The sequence below is a fragment of the Leptodactylus fuscus genome, chromosome 6 (assembly GCF_031893055.1).
Source record: "Leptodactylus fuscus isolate aLepFus1 chromosome 6, aLepFus1.hap2, whole genome shotgun sequence".
Taxonomy (NCBI): Eukaryota; Metazoa; Chordata; class Amphibia; order Anura; family Leptodactylidae; genus Leptodactylus; species Leptodactylus fuscus.
Window position 1 is genome coordinate 83,955,471 of NC_134270.1, and position 12,543 is coordinate 83,968,013.

General features: G+C 45.7%; 1 protein-coding gene across 1 annotated transcript in view; it reads right to left on the minus strand.

The window, feature by feature from the left end:
* Positions 1–10,771: 10,771 nt before the first annotated feature.
* The window catches only part of LOC142210019 (beta-2-glycoprotein 1-like), an 87,819-nt gene continuing 86,047 nt past the window's right edge, over positions 10,772–12,543 (minus strand). The window contains exon 8 of the mRNA XM_075279049.1: positions 10,772–11,029. Within this exon, the coding sequence (XP_075135150.1) occupies positions 10,956–11,029 (74 nt within the window). The 3' untranslated portion in view covers positions 10,772–10,955. The remainder of the gene's footprint in view (positions 11,030–12,543) is intronic.

A 12,543-nucleotide genomic window follows, 5' to 3' on the forward strand; every position in this document is an offset into this window, starting at 1 on the left:
TATGTTCATAAGAAAAACCCTTTAAGCATCATTGCCCACAGGAGTATAAAATGAAGCACCTAGCTATGCAGTCCATTGGGTTATTTTAAACAACTTAAATGGGTTTTCAGGGCAAAAAAATAAATAAATCATTTTTCAAATACAGGCCTGTTAATGCTTTTAATCCTATCCTACTAATATTATAAATATGAAAGATTGGGTATTTGGATGTTTGTTCCTCAATCATACAAAAATGGCAGAATGGATTTGAATGAAATTTGGCTCATAGATAGTTTGTAACCTTGATTAAAACATAGGCTACTTTTTATCCTGGTAAATGACATGGCTTCATGATTGTTATGAATTTGAATAATATGAATAAACACACGCTAACCCTCAGTGGATTGTGTACAGGCATTTGCATATTATCTGATCTGCTCCAGGCAGTGCTGACAAACTGACATGGGCAAACACCTTTAATCCAAATTGGCAGTTTGCCAATTTTAAACATGCCTGGAAAAAGAAAATCTAATTTGTCGCAAGCAACGAGAGCTATGAAGGTAGCCAGAAGTCAACAAGAGTTCTCCTCAAGCGGAGCTGACAGGGCTCATCGATGCCAACAGCACACTTATTATATGGCATCCCAGCGAGCTGCTGAGATACCGGAACAATCACAGGCATGGTGTGAGGAACAAGTTCAGAAGCAGGACAGCTTGAGAGCTGCCAAAATGCCAGAACAGGCAAACCATTGACGGCAGCAATTTGCTGAATATAGGTGGATCATTGACACCAACAACCTGCAGACGAAGTTGCAGGCAGTGGCTAGTAGGTTAATAAGTGCAACTAAATACCTTTAGCAGTGTTTTGAGTGATTTCTGGGGTTCTCATTGAGCTGCTGGCATATTCTGCATTTGTTTACATCCTACCTTCCTGTGGTTTCTTTCCTACAAATCCATGATGCTTCACTTCTACTCCCTCTCTCACTTACCCCCTCCCTTTCTCACACACTTCCCCTCCCTGTTTCCCTAGCTAGCCCTACCACTACACCCTCAGCAGCCATCTTTAGACTCCTATTTCTCACTCACCACACCTATCACTCTCCCGCACCCTTTCTCACACACTCACCCTTCCTGTTTCCCTGTTCTTCCCCCATAATCAGGTATTGAACCAGCAGACTTTGCTGGAGGAGACTGCCAGCTATCGCCCATGCGCATAATCAATAGCCTCTCATGTACTTGCTGAATTCCAGAAGTTTGAGCTGGGAGAGAATGGGAGAGAACAAGCGCAGTTTACACGTGATTGCACTAGCCAGCATCTCCCCAGTTTCCCTATTATGCTGGGTTCTCACATGATCTACATATATTACTGTCTAAATATCCAAAATGTTTAATAAACATATGCTAGAAAATTGTAGGGGGCATGAGGGGCTTAGTTTAAAAATATTGTTTTATACTGGACTACCCCTTTAAAGAGGACCTTTCATGTCCTCGGGACTCACAGTTTAATACACCACTAGAGAGCCAACAGTGTTCTGAATTCAGTTATGCTTTGTGCTATGTTCAGTGTGCTTTCCAGTTATGTGCCCCTGCTGAAGAGCTATCAGTGCCGCTACCATAGCTCTTCAGTGTCAGAAGGGCGTTTCTAAAAGTCTGTCAGGAACCCCCTCCTGACAGTAGAATCCATAGCGCTGTACTGTCAGAGGGGGCATCCAGTGATGACGCTAAGTGATGAGGAATGTCGCCCCCCAGCACTAGTCTCTGGATGAGTACTGTCAGGAGGAGGGGATGTTCCTCACCACTCAGCGTCATCATGATTGCGCTCTGAGGGGAAGAACTTCCTCGAGAAAAAGGACAATGGTCGCAAATGTATGAGGATCACTGAGCTCTCAATCAAAACTACCCCAACCCCTACTTCTGAAGCATTAACCTCTACCACAAATGGTTGATCTCAGTCATGTGGCACTAAAACAGGAGCTTCAACAAAACATGCCTCAAGTTTCTCGAATGCCCATTCAGTGTCTAGCTGGTCAAATTGGAAACTTCCTTAGTAAGATCAGTCAGTGGCTTAGCTATGATATAGAAATTTTTGATACATTTCTAATAATCAATGATAGAAAAATTGATTGCTTCTTACCACTAAGTTGTAGTGTTGCGGGGTGCTAGACCAGCCTCTGGACCAACGAGGACGTCCACAATGGAGAAAATGTAAGAAGAAATGGCCTGCCACGCTCCGGAACTACAAAATTACTTCTTTATTTAGTCCATTAAAAACAGATCCACATAGAAGACATCAGAAAAAGATAGAAAAGATACACATGGTGCTGTAAAAATCGCTTACGCGTTTCGGGGGTAAGAAGACCCCCTTAATCATAGCAAGAATGCCATGTCAGACTTCATGGGAAGAATATGCAAATCTTTTCTTCAGTTAGGTCTGGATAAAGGCCTAAAGATCAGCACCATCAAGGTTCAGATTGCTGTTCTCAGTGCCCACTTGGATTCTAGACTGGCTGGGCTTCCGGTGTTGAAGAGGTTCATTAAATGGGCTTCTAGGTTACGTCCCTTTGTTCGTCCATCTGTTCCTCCTTGGGACCTCAATCTGGTGTTATCTGTTTTATCTGGTCCTTCCTTTGCAGTGGCGGATCCAGGGTTTGCGGGGCCCTGGGCAATTGACTTTGGCGGGGCCCTAAGCGCAGCGCGCCGCAGCAAATTAGGCCCATCCCACTTTTATGTTGACTCTGCCCATTCTCATTCATTTTTCATGTGATTCCACACAGTATAATCCTCCTACAGTCACCCGTAAATTATATGTCCCCCCTCCATCTCTCCCCATTTTCATATACACCCTTCATCTACCCCTAGTTTCATGTCCCCCTCCTCTATCTATGTCCCCAGTTTAATGCCATTCTACCCCTTTATCTGCCCACAGTTTCATGTCCCCCCCCGTCTCTGCCCCAGTGTCATGCCATTCTCCCCCCTTCATCTGTCCCAATGTCATGCCATTCTCCCCCCCTTCATCTGCCCCAATGTCATGCCATTCTCCCCCCCTTCATCTGCCCCATCATGCCATCCCCCCCTTCATCTGCCCCAGTATCATGCCATTCTCCCCCCTTCATCTGCCTCAGTGTCATGCCGTTCTTCCCCCCTTCATTTGCCCCAGTGTCATGCCGTTCTCCCCCCTTCATTTGCCCCAGTGTCATGCCGTTCTCTCCCCCTTCATTTGCCCCAGTGTCATGCCGTTCTCGCCCCTTTATCTGCCCCAGTGTCATGCTGTTCTCCCCCCTCCATCCACCCCAGTGTCATGCTGTTCTCCCCCCTCCATCTGCCGTGTCATGCCGTTCTCCCCCCTTTATCTGCCCCAGTGTCATGCCGTTCTCCCCCCCCTTCATTTGCCCCAGTGTCATGCTGTTCTCTCCCCCTCCATCTGCCCCAGTGTCATGCTGTTCTCACACACACACACGCGCTCACCTTTCCTTGTTCCCCCGCAGCTCTCTCCCTCATACACATATTGTAGGCGCGATGTGATGTCATCACATTGCGACTACAAATGCCGGAGCTCAGCGTTAAAACAGGAGCTGAGCTGTGACAGCTCCTGCTTTAAACGCCTATGTATTCAGCTCATCGGCATCCGTAGGAAATTGGGACATGCTGACCCAGGGCTGGCTCCAGGTTTTTATGGGCCCTTGGGCGACAGAGCCTCAGTGGACCCCCTTGTAAAGGAGGCGGGGGAGTCGAGACACTGTGCGTCGCAGATGAAGTGAGTGACGTCATGCAGGAGTGTGGCGTCACCAACGCCATACCTCCCAATTTAAAGAGTAGAAAGAGGGGTAAAATGTGCGGCAAATTTGGCTCCACCCACTTTTATGTTGATTCCACCCATTCTCATTCATTTATCATGTGCTCCCACACAGTATAATCCTCCTACAGTCACCCGTAAATTATATGCCCCCCCTCCATCTCTCCCCCAGTTTCATATACACCCTTCCTCTGCCCCAAGATTCATGTCCCCCCCTCCATCTCTGTCCCCAGTTTCATCATGTTCTCCCCCTTCATCTGCCCACAGTTTAATGTCCCCCGTCTCTGCCCCAGTGTCATGCCGTTCCCCCCTCCCCTTCATCTTCCCCAGTGTCATGCCGTTCCCCCCTCCCCTTCATTTGCCCCCCAGTTTCATTGGGCCCCCTCCATCTCTGTCCCCAGTTTTATGCCGTTCTCTCCCCACCCCCTTCATCTTCCCCAGTGTCATGCCGTTACCCCCTCCCCTTCATTTGCCCCCCAGTTTCATTGGGCCCCCTCCATCTCTGTCCCCAGTTTCATGCCATTCTCTCCCCACCCCCTTCATCTTCCCCAGTGTCATGCCGTTCCCCCCTCCCCTTCATTTGCCCCCCAGTTTCATTGGGCCCCCTCCATCTCTGTCCCCAGTTTCATGCCGTTCTCTCCCCACCCCCTTCATCTTCTCCAGTGTCATGCCGTTCCCCCCCTCCCCTTCATTTGCCCCCCAGTTTCATGGGCCCCCTTCATTATGTTCCACCTTTATATTTAATACAAAACAAACACTTACACTCACCTTCTATCACTCACCTTCCATCGTTCCCCTGACGCTCCTCTCTCCAGTCACATACGCGATTAAAGCAGGAGCTGTGGCCTCAGCTCTCGCTTAGCTCCGGCCCGGATTGCGTGTGTAGGCGCAATGTGATGACGTCATCGCGCCTACACACGCAAGCCGGGCCGGAGCTTTAAAGCAGGAGCTGATCTCACAGCTCCTGCTTTAATCACGTATGTATTCAGCTCATCGGCGGACGGACGCCGATGAGCTGAAATCGTGACAGGCAAGTGCCGGGGGGCCCCCAGAGGCTCTGTGGGCCCCGGCACTTGCCCGACTATGCCGAGCTGACCGGGACCATTTTGTTAGCCTTTCTCGGACAGTGCCGCAGCTCTAGTGAGGCGAGGTACTGCGGAGGGGGCAGCAGCATGGGCAATTTTTTTAATTTTACTTTTTTTTCCTCTAAACTAACGCAGTAGAGTTGCAGCTCTCCTGCACTGGTTCAGACATCTGTGTCTCAGCACAGGTAGCATCATCAGGCCGCCTACGCTGAGACGCAGACGTCTTACTGCCGGGTGAAGAGGAGGTGGCAGTGGGAGCAGCGCGAGGTTGGTAAGTAAAATAACTTTTTTTTTTTTTTTTTAAATAATAGGCCACTACCTGCTGGAGTATCCCCAGCAGGTAGCGACCTATTTACCAACCTCCCTGGACCTGTTCACTGCCACCCCCACTTCCCCTTGTACTATAGGCTGCGGAGGGCAGTAGTGAATAGGCCCGGGCCCAGGCCGCGATCCCACTACAGCTATTATTATACTCGGGGGTCTTTTCAGACCCCCGAGTATAATAATTGGAGCCCCGGGGAGGTGAGAGAACATAATAAACAGTGTTACTTACCTCTCCGTGATCCGATGTTAATCCTACCAGGCTTCGGGCCTATATGGTAATGTCACAGACGTCACATGGTCTGGGATATTACCATTTAGGCCCAAAGCATGTGCTTGCAGTACCATATAGGCCCAATGCCTGTGCTAGTAGTAATAGCCTGTTAATGCTAGCACAGGCTTTGGGCCTGTATGGCAACAGGATGTGACTGCTAGCACAAGCTTTGGGCCTAAATGGTAATATCCCATATATATTCCCCGAAGCCTGCTAGGATTAACATCGGATCCCGGAGATGTGAGTAACACTGTTTATTATGTTCTCTCATCTCTCCTGGGGCTCCAATTATTATTTTCGGGGGTCTGAAAAGACCCCTGAGTATAATAATAGTTCATGGGTGTGGAACTGTGGGGCATAATAGAGCTTAAAGGGTTTTCTGTGACCCCTGTAACCTCTATTATGCCCCACAATTTCCCCCCTGCAAACTCTATTATGCCCCACAGCCTATTGTGCCATATATATGAAGTGGTCATGAGATCCAAAGGGAAGAGACGGGAAATGTGGAAAGATGTTTCCTGTGAGTATTACTGCATTGTATTTATTGTAATGTTACCGCTAGCATCCCCAACCCCCCTGCTGTCTGAGGCAGACGGATGAACAACACCCCCTCCCCCACCCCGGACTCAATACCGGGGCGGGTGGGCGTCAATTGATCGGCCACTTCAGGCAGCAGAGAGGCTAGGTTCACCAATACTCTCGACATTGCTTTCCAGTGGCTGACCTTCAAAACTACCACTTTCAGTTGGCCATAAACACGGCCAGGCCTGTGGAGGAGATTCAGGCCTTTTTCCTGTAAGACCCTTTTTTGACCATCTTGGATGACCGTATTATCCTTAAACATCACCCTCTTTTTCTTCCCAAGTTAGTCTCAAAATTTCAATGCCTTCAGGTGTTCTTTCCATCATTCTGTCAGAATCCTTCACCTAGGAACAGGAGTTTCACAATATTGATGTGAGAAGATGTGTTTTGCGCTACCTCCAGTGCACTGAGGGTTATAGGTCCTCAGATCATCTTTTGGTGCAGTCCCAAGGAAAGAATAAAGGGACTGCTGCTAATAAAAGTTTGATTAGGGGCCACACGGTGGCTCAGTGGTTAGCACTGTGGCCTTGCAGCGCTGGAGTCCAGGTGTTCAAATTCTGCCGAGGGCAAAAAACCATCTGCAAGGAGTTTGTATGTTCTCCCTGTGTTTGCATGGATTTCCATCCCATATTCCAAAAAGACATACTGATAGGGGTAAAAAAAAAAAAAAGTACATTGTGAGCTCTATGTGGGGCTCACAATCTACATTTAAACAAAAAAAGTTTGATTGCCCAATGGATTTGTCTAGCCAGTTCTTCCTGTTATGATTTGAAGCAGATTCCAGTCCCGTCTGGTCTGAAGGCTCATTCTGCTTGTGCAGTAGCCTCCTCTTGAGCTGAGGGTGTCTCGGTTTCAATTAAAGAGATTTGTCAAGCAGCTACTTGGACAAATACTTGCATGTTCTACAAACATTTTAAATGTGATTTCAAATAGCTTTTGGCCACCAAGTACTGTCTGCTGTGCCCCCCCCCCCTTGATGGTCCTCTGTCATTCCTCATGTTGGTGCCATTGTAAAGGAGAAAGGTAAAGATAATAATGACTCTTATTGGTAATGGGATTTCTCTGAACCTCCACAATGACACAGGATTTTTCTCAACCTCAATTATGTATGATTTTTTTGTGTGTTTATATTTACATGTTTCATGTCCTCTGGTATTACTGTCCAGTTTTGCACTGGTGTATTTTGTATATCGTATGTGTGTTTCCATAAGCGTCTCAATTCGGATATCAGTGAAAAACCTGCAATCGGTTGTTATGGAGATCTGGAGTAAAGCTGTGTGTATGTGACCTTGTGTAACAGTGTCATCCACAGCACCCTGCCCCTTTAAAGCTGACATAGCTGGGTTGCTATGGATACCTGGAGTAAAACTCTAATATGTGGTACTCTGTGCAGAGCAGTGTATCTAATCCTCCGGCGTGTAAAACTGTGCGCATTGGCGCATATCCAATCCTCTGGCGTGTGGTATTGTGTGCAGTTGCGCATAGCTGTGGTATGTGGAACTGTGTGCAGATGTGCATATCTAATCCTCCTGCATGTGGTACTGTGTGAAGAAATGTGTATCTAATCCTCTGGTCTCCGTGTGGTACTGTGTGAAGACACATGTATCTAATCCTCTGGCGTGTGATAGTGTGTGCAAACGCGTGTATCTAATCCTCTGGCATGTGGAATTGTGTGCAGGTTCACGTATCTAATCTTCCGGCATGTGTTACTGTGTGCTGAGTTGTGCATCTAATCCTCCAGCATGTGGTGCTGTGTGTAGACGCGTGTATCTTATCCTCTGGCATGTGGAATTGTGTGCAGGTTCACGTATCTAATCTTCCGGCATGTGTTACTGTGTGCTGACTTGTGTATCTAATCCTCCAGTGTGTGGTACTGTGTACAGATGCGCTTATCTAATCCTCCCACGTGTGGTACTGTGTGCTGACATGCGTATCTAATCCTCTGGCATGTGGTATTGTGTGCAGACGCATGTATGTAACTCTCCCCGTGTGGTATTGTGTGCGGACATGCGCATCTAATCCTCCATTGTGTAGTATTGTGTGCAAATGCGCGTATCTAATCCTCCAGCATGTGGTATTGTGTGCAGTGGCGCATATCCAATCCTCTGGCGTGTTGTATTGTGTGCAGTGGTGCGTATCTAATCCTCTGGTGTGTGGTATTGTGTGAAGACGTATGTATCTAATCCTCCGGCTTGTGGTACTGTGTGCAGATGCACGTATCTAATCCTTCGGCCGGCGTGTGGTACTGTGTGAAGATGTGCGTATCTAATCCTCTGGTGTGTGATACTATGTGCTGACTTGTGTATCTAATCCTCTGGCATGTGGTTCTTTGTGCAGATGCGTGTATCTAATCCTCTGGCATGTGGAACTGTTTGCAAATGCGCATATATAATCCTTTGGCATGTAGAACTGTGTGCAGACGCACGTATCTAATCTTTCGGCATGTGGAACTGTGTGCAGACATGTGTAACTAATCCTTTGGCATGTGGAACTGTGTGAAGATGCGTGTATCTAATCCTCTGGCGTGTGATACTGTGTGCTGACCTGTGTATCTAATCCTCCAGCGTGTGGTACTTTGTTCAGATGTGTGTATCCAATCCTCTGGCATGTGGAACTATGTGCAGATGCATGTATCTAATCTTTAGCCATGTGGAACTGTGTGCAGACACACGTATCTAATCCTTTTGCATGTGGAACTGTGTGCAGACGTGTATCTAATCCTCTGGCATGTGATACTGTGTTCTGACCTGTGTATCTAATCCTCCAGCGTGTGGCACTGTGTGTAGACATGCATATCTAATCCTCTGGCATGTAGAACTGTGTGCAGACACACGTATCTAATCTTTCGGCATGTGGTACTTTGTGTAGATGCAGGTATCTAATCCTCTGGCATGTGGAACTGTGTGCAGATGCGCGTATCTAATCTTTAGCCATGTGGTACTTTGTACAGACGCACGTATCTAATCCTCTGGTGTGTGATACTGTGTGTTGACCTGTGTATATAATCTTTCAGCGTATGGTACTTTGAGCAGATGCGCATATCTAATCCTCTGGCATGTGGAACTGTGTTCAGACGCGTGTATCTAATCCTTCGGCTTGTGGAACCTTGTGCAGATGTGTATATTTAATCCTCTGGCGTGTGGAACTGTGTGCAGATGCGCGTATCTAGTCCTTTGGCATGTGATACTGCGTGCTTACCTGTGAATCTAATCCTCTGATGTGTGTATCTCAGTTTGGATATCAGTGTTGGATGGTACATGTGGAGTGACCATGTGTATTGCAGTTGGAATATGAGTGAAAGACTTGCAGGTTTGTATTGGCTAATGGGGGGGTCAAGGTGTTGGGAGAGCTGTATCTCCAGAACGGTACGTCCGAGTGAGTTGGGGCCTCATCTTAAACCTTTCCAGACACCTGAAGTATCTGTGTGCCAAATTTAGTGAAGATCGGTCCAGTCGTTTGGTCGTGCACAGAGAACAGACAGACAAGAATTCATTTTTATAATATAGAGACACACACACACACACACACACACACACACACACACACACGACCTGCTTCAGCACCTGACTGACATACCTGGGCAAGTACCAGTGCCCCAAGTTCCTCAGGGTGCCCATTGGGATGCCATGTGCTGATTGCCTCTCTTTGTCTCCCCCCACTTACATACCAAGTGTCTGCACAGGCTGACAGCTTCCTCCTCCACCTGGAGTCTTGTACTGTAGGGATCGATTACATTGGGCTTTGGCAGACCAGTGTAATCAATCCCGTACTCCAGGTATGTGCTGTGTCAAGTGTGTGTGTGTGTGTGTGTGTGTGTGTGTGTACATGTTTTATCTTGTGTTCTTCCAGACCTCTAATGCCTCTCAAGCCTGTAGATATAGCTACACACATGTTCCATTTTCTGTGTGTGTATGTATCCGGGTTTGTGTGGGCCCCTTTTTGAGCAAATCATGTGCAACACAGCACAAAAACATTTGAAAATGTGTGTTTTTTTCTGAGGCAGCCCATTCCATACAAGTAGGTAGAAAGAAAGAAGTTTCAAGTGGGCATCTGCCTTGGATTCTCCTTTATTTTCTGCCCCCTATTGATCTATCTATCTATCTATCTATCTATCTATCTATCTATCTATCTATCTATCTGTCTGAACCCTATATTTACAGATTATATATATATATATATATATATATATATATATATATATATATATACGCACACATGTTCTGTCTTCTGGGTGGGTTATATACACACACACAACACAAGGCAAAGCACATACCTGGAACCAAGTCAGTGATTAATTACACTGGTCTGCCATAGCCCAATGTAATCGATTGCTGCAGTACAAGACTCCGGGAGGAGGAGGAGTGTGGACACTTGGTAAGTAAGTGGGGGGAGACAGTCAGCACACAGAACTTGCTGACACCAATCAATAAAACAGCAGTTTGCATGAGATGCAGAAATACATCTTTGTGTATTGTGTGTGATTAGTTTTATTAGTATTTGTTATTTATTTTCTGCACCTATAATAGCAGGTATTAGGTTCTGCTTATACAATAACTGGGAAAATATTTATTCTGTTTTATATATCAACATACAGAAACATATATGCATTTTTTCCTACTATGCACAGCTGATACAAAAATATTTTCATTTGAATGAAATGCATTTAATAAAAGTTGCAGTCATTACAAATAAATATTATTGGATCTATACACAATTCTCCTAAATACTACAATAAATCTAAAGTAGCTAACCAAAAGTAATTGCGGCCCTTAATATGGCTTTTCTCTTACACTGGCATGCAGCATTATTTACAGCCAGAAGGAAATAGTTAATGAAATAATACATAATAGCACTATCCTGTCTTGCTTACACCGTGCGTTGCAATATTTAACATAATATCTTCTTCCATTCCTTGAAAGCATTTACAGTTCTTGGCACGAAGAAATTTCTGACACAAGGTTCTTGGAGAAAAATGTGTACTCTACCCAGGTTGGCTCTAGAGAATATAGAAGGAGATATTTTTAGAAAAATTCTCAAATCAATGTGTTCGGTCCCTTGAGAAGATACAGCTGAGGTGACCCAATCATTGTACAGCTTTAAGGCCCCTTATGGCACTGTTAAGTACATTACAGCCCACAGCATTAAATTAGTATGGTTAGGCTTACAGGCACCACAAGGATCCAACTTTTCCTAATTAGAAGAATACGTCTCTTTCAAGTGAAAAATAACCCGTGTGCTATAATGTACTAGTTTGTTGGAAATCCTATTTTGAAAATCTATTAAAAGGAATCTGCCAGTTTTATTTGGGTTATGCATCAATAGCCATCTTTAATAGTTTTTTCTCAGCTAACAGTTTTAATTTTTGCAATTCCCTCTTTTGCTTTTCCTAGTAAGTAGCTGCAGTGAAATTATTGTACATTCTTTACTGTTGTTATTATATGCCTTTCTATATGCCATGTTTTATTGTAGAAGCTCCAAGAACAGAGCCGTGGTGAAGCAGATGGTGTCTTGACCAAAGGAATCGTTGCTGATTTAGTGCAATGAGCTGGGATAGCCTTAGTGGCACAAAGAGACATCTTGCAGGGCTTTGTGTGGGCTATCACTGAAAACTGTGCAGTGGTCAGTTTGCTGTGGCTGAGGGTGCACTACGTGGCATAATACTGTGTGGAGGGGCCATTATGGGACATACTATTGTGTGGAGGGGCCTCTATGGATCATAATACTGTGTGCAGGTGCCACTGTTGGACATAACACTGTGTAGAGTCCACTGTGGGGAATAATACTGTGTGGAGGGGTCACTGTGGGACATAATACTGTATGAGGGGACCACTATATAACATGTTACTGTGTGGAGGGGCCACTATAAGTTTGCTGGGGGGTCCAGTTTTCATAGTTACGCCCCTGCACCAAGACATACAGAATGCCCTAAATATCAGCTTCCCACAGCATACCTATATTGTATGCAGTTTTTTGCCCTCCATTCAAGCAATTTGGAAAGTTGTACAAGATTATATATTTAACAATTATCAGGAGAATATTCCGCACAACCCTCCATCCATCCTATTCCATTCCTTTATCCCTCCAACCGCCACAACTACAACTAAGCACAAGCCTCCAACTATCATCCACATCACTATTTTAGTAGCTAAAACTGTGTCACAAGATGTGTATAGGCAGCACACAGATGGAGATGAGTGGATGTTCTGTGGGGGGGCTAAACAACTCCTCTCTAAACAACATAAAGAAAAGGAAGTAGAGCTGCACTCCAAAAATGGTTATGCTTCTTAATACAATTTGTAATGATGTACAAAAATGCAATGTTTTAAGTTAATACCCTTCGTCAGGCAAATAATGAACATATGGCGCGGAGAAAAATGAATATGGTGGCCTGTTTGGTCACATCTGTGGACCATAGTGGAGATGTTTACAAGTAACAGGTAAGGTCTGAGTACAGTTCAAAGCGGTAGAGCTGGTGAGCCTTCAGATAGTGTAGCTGCAGGGATGGTGATG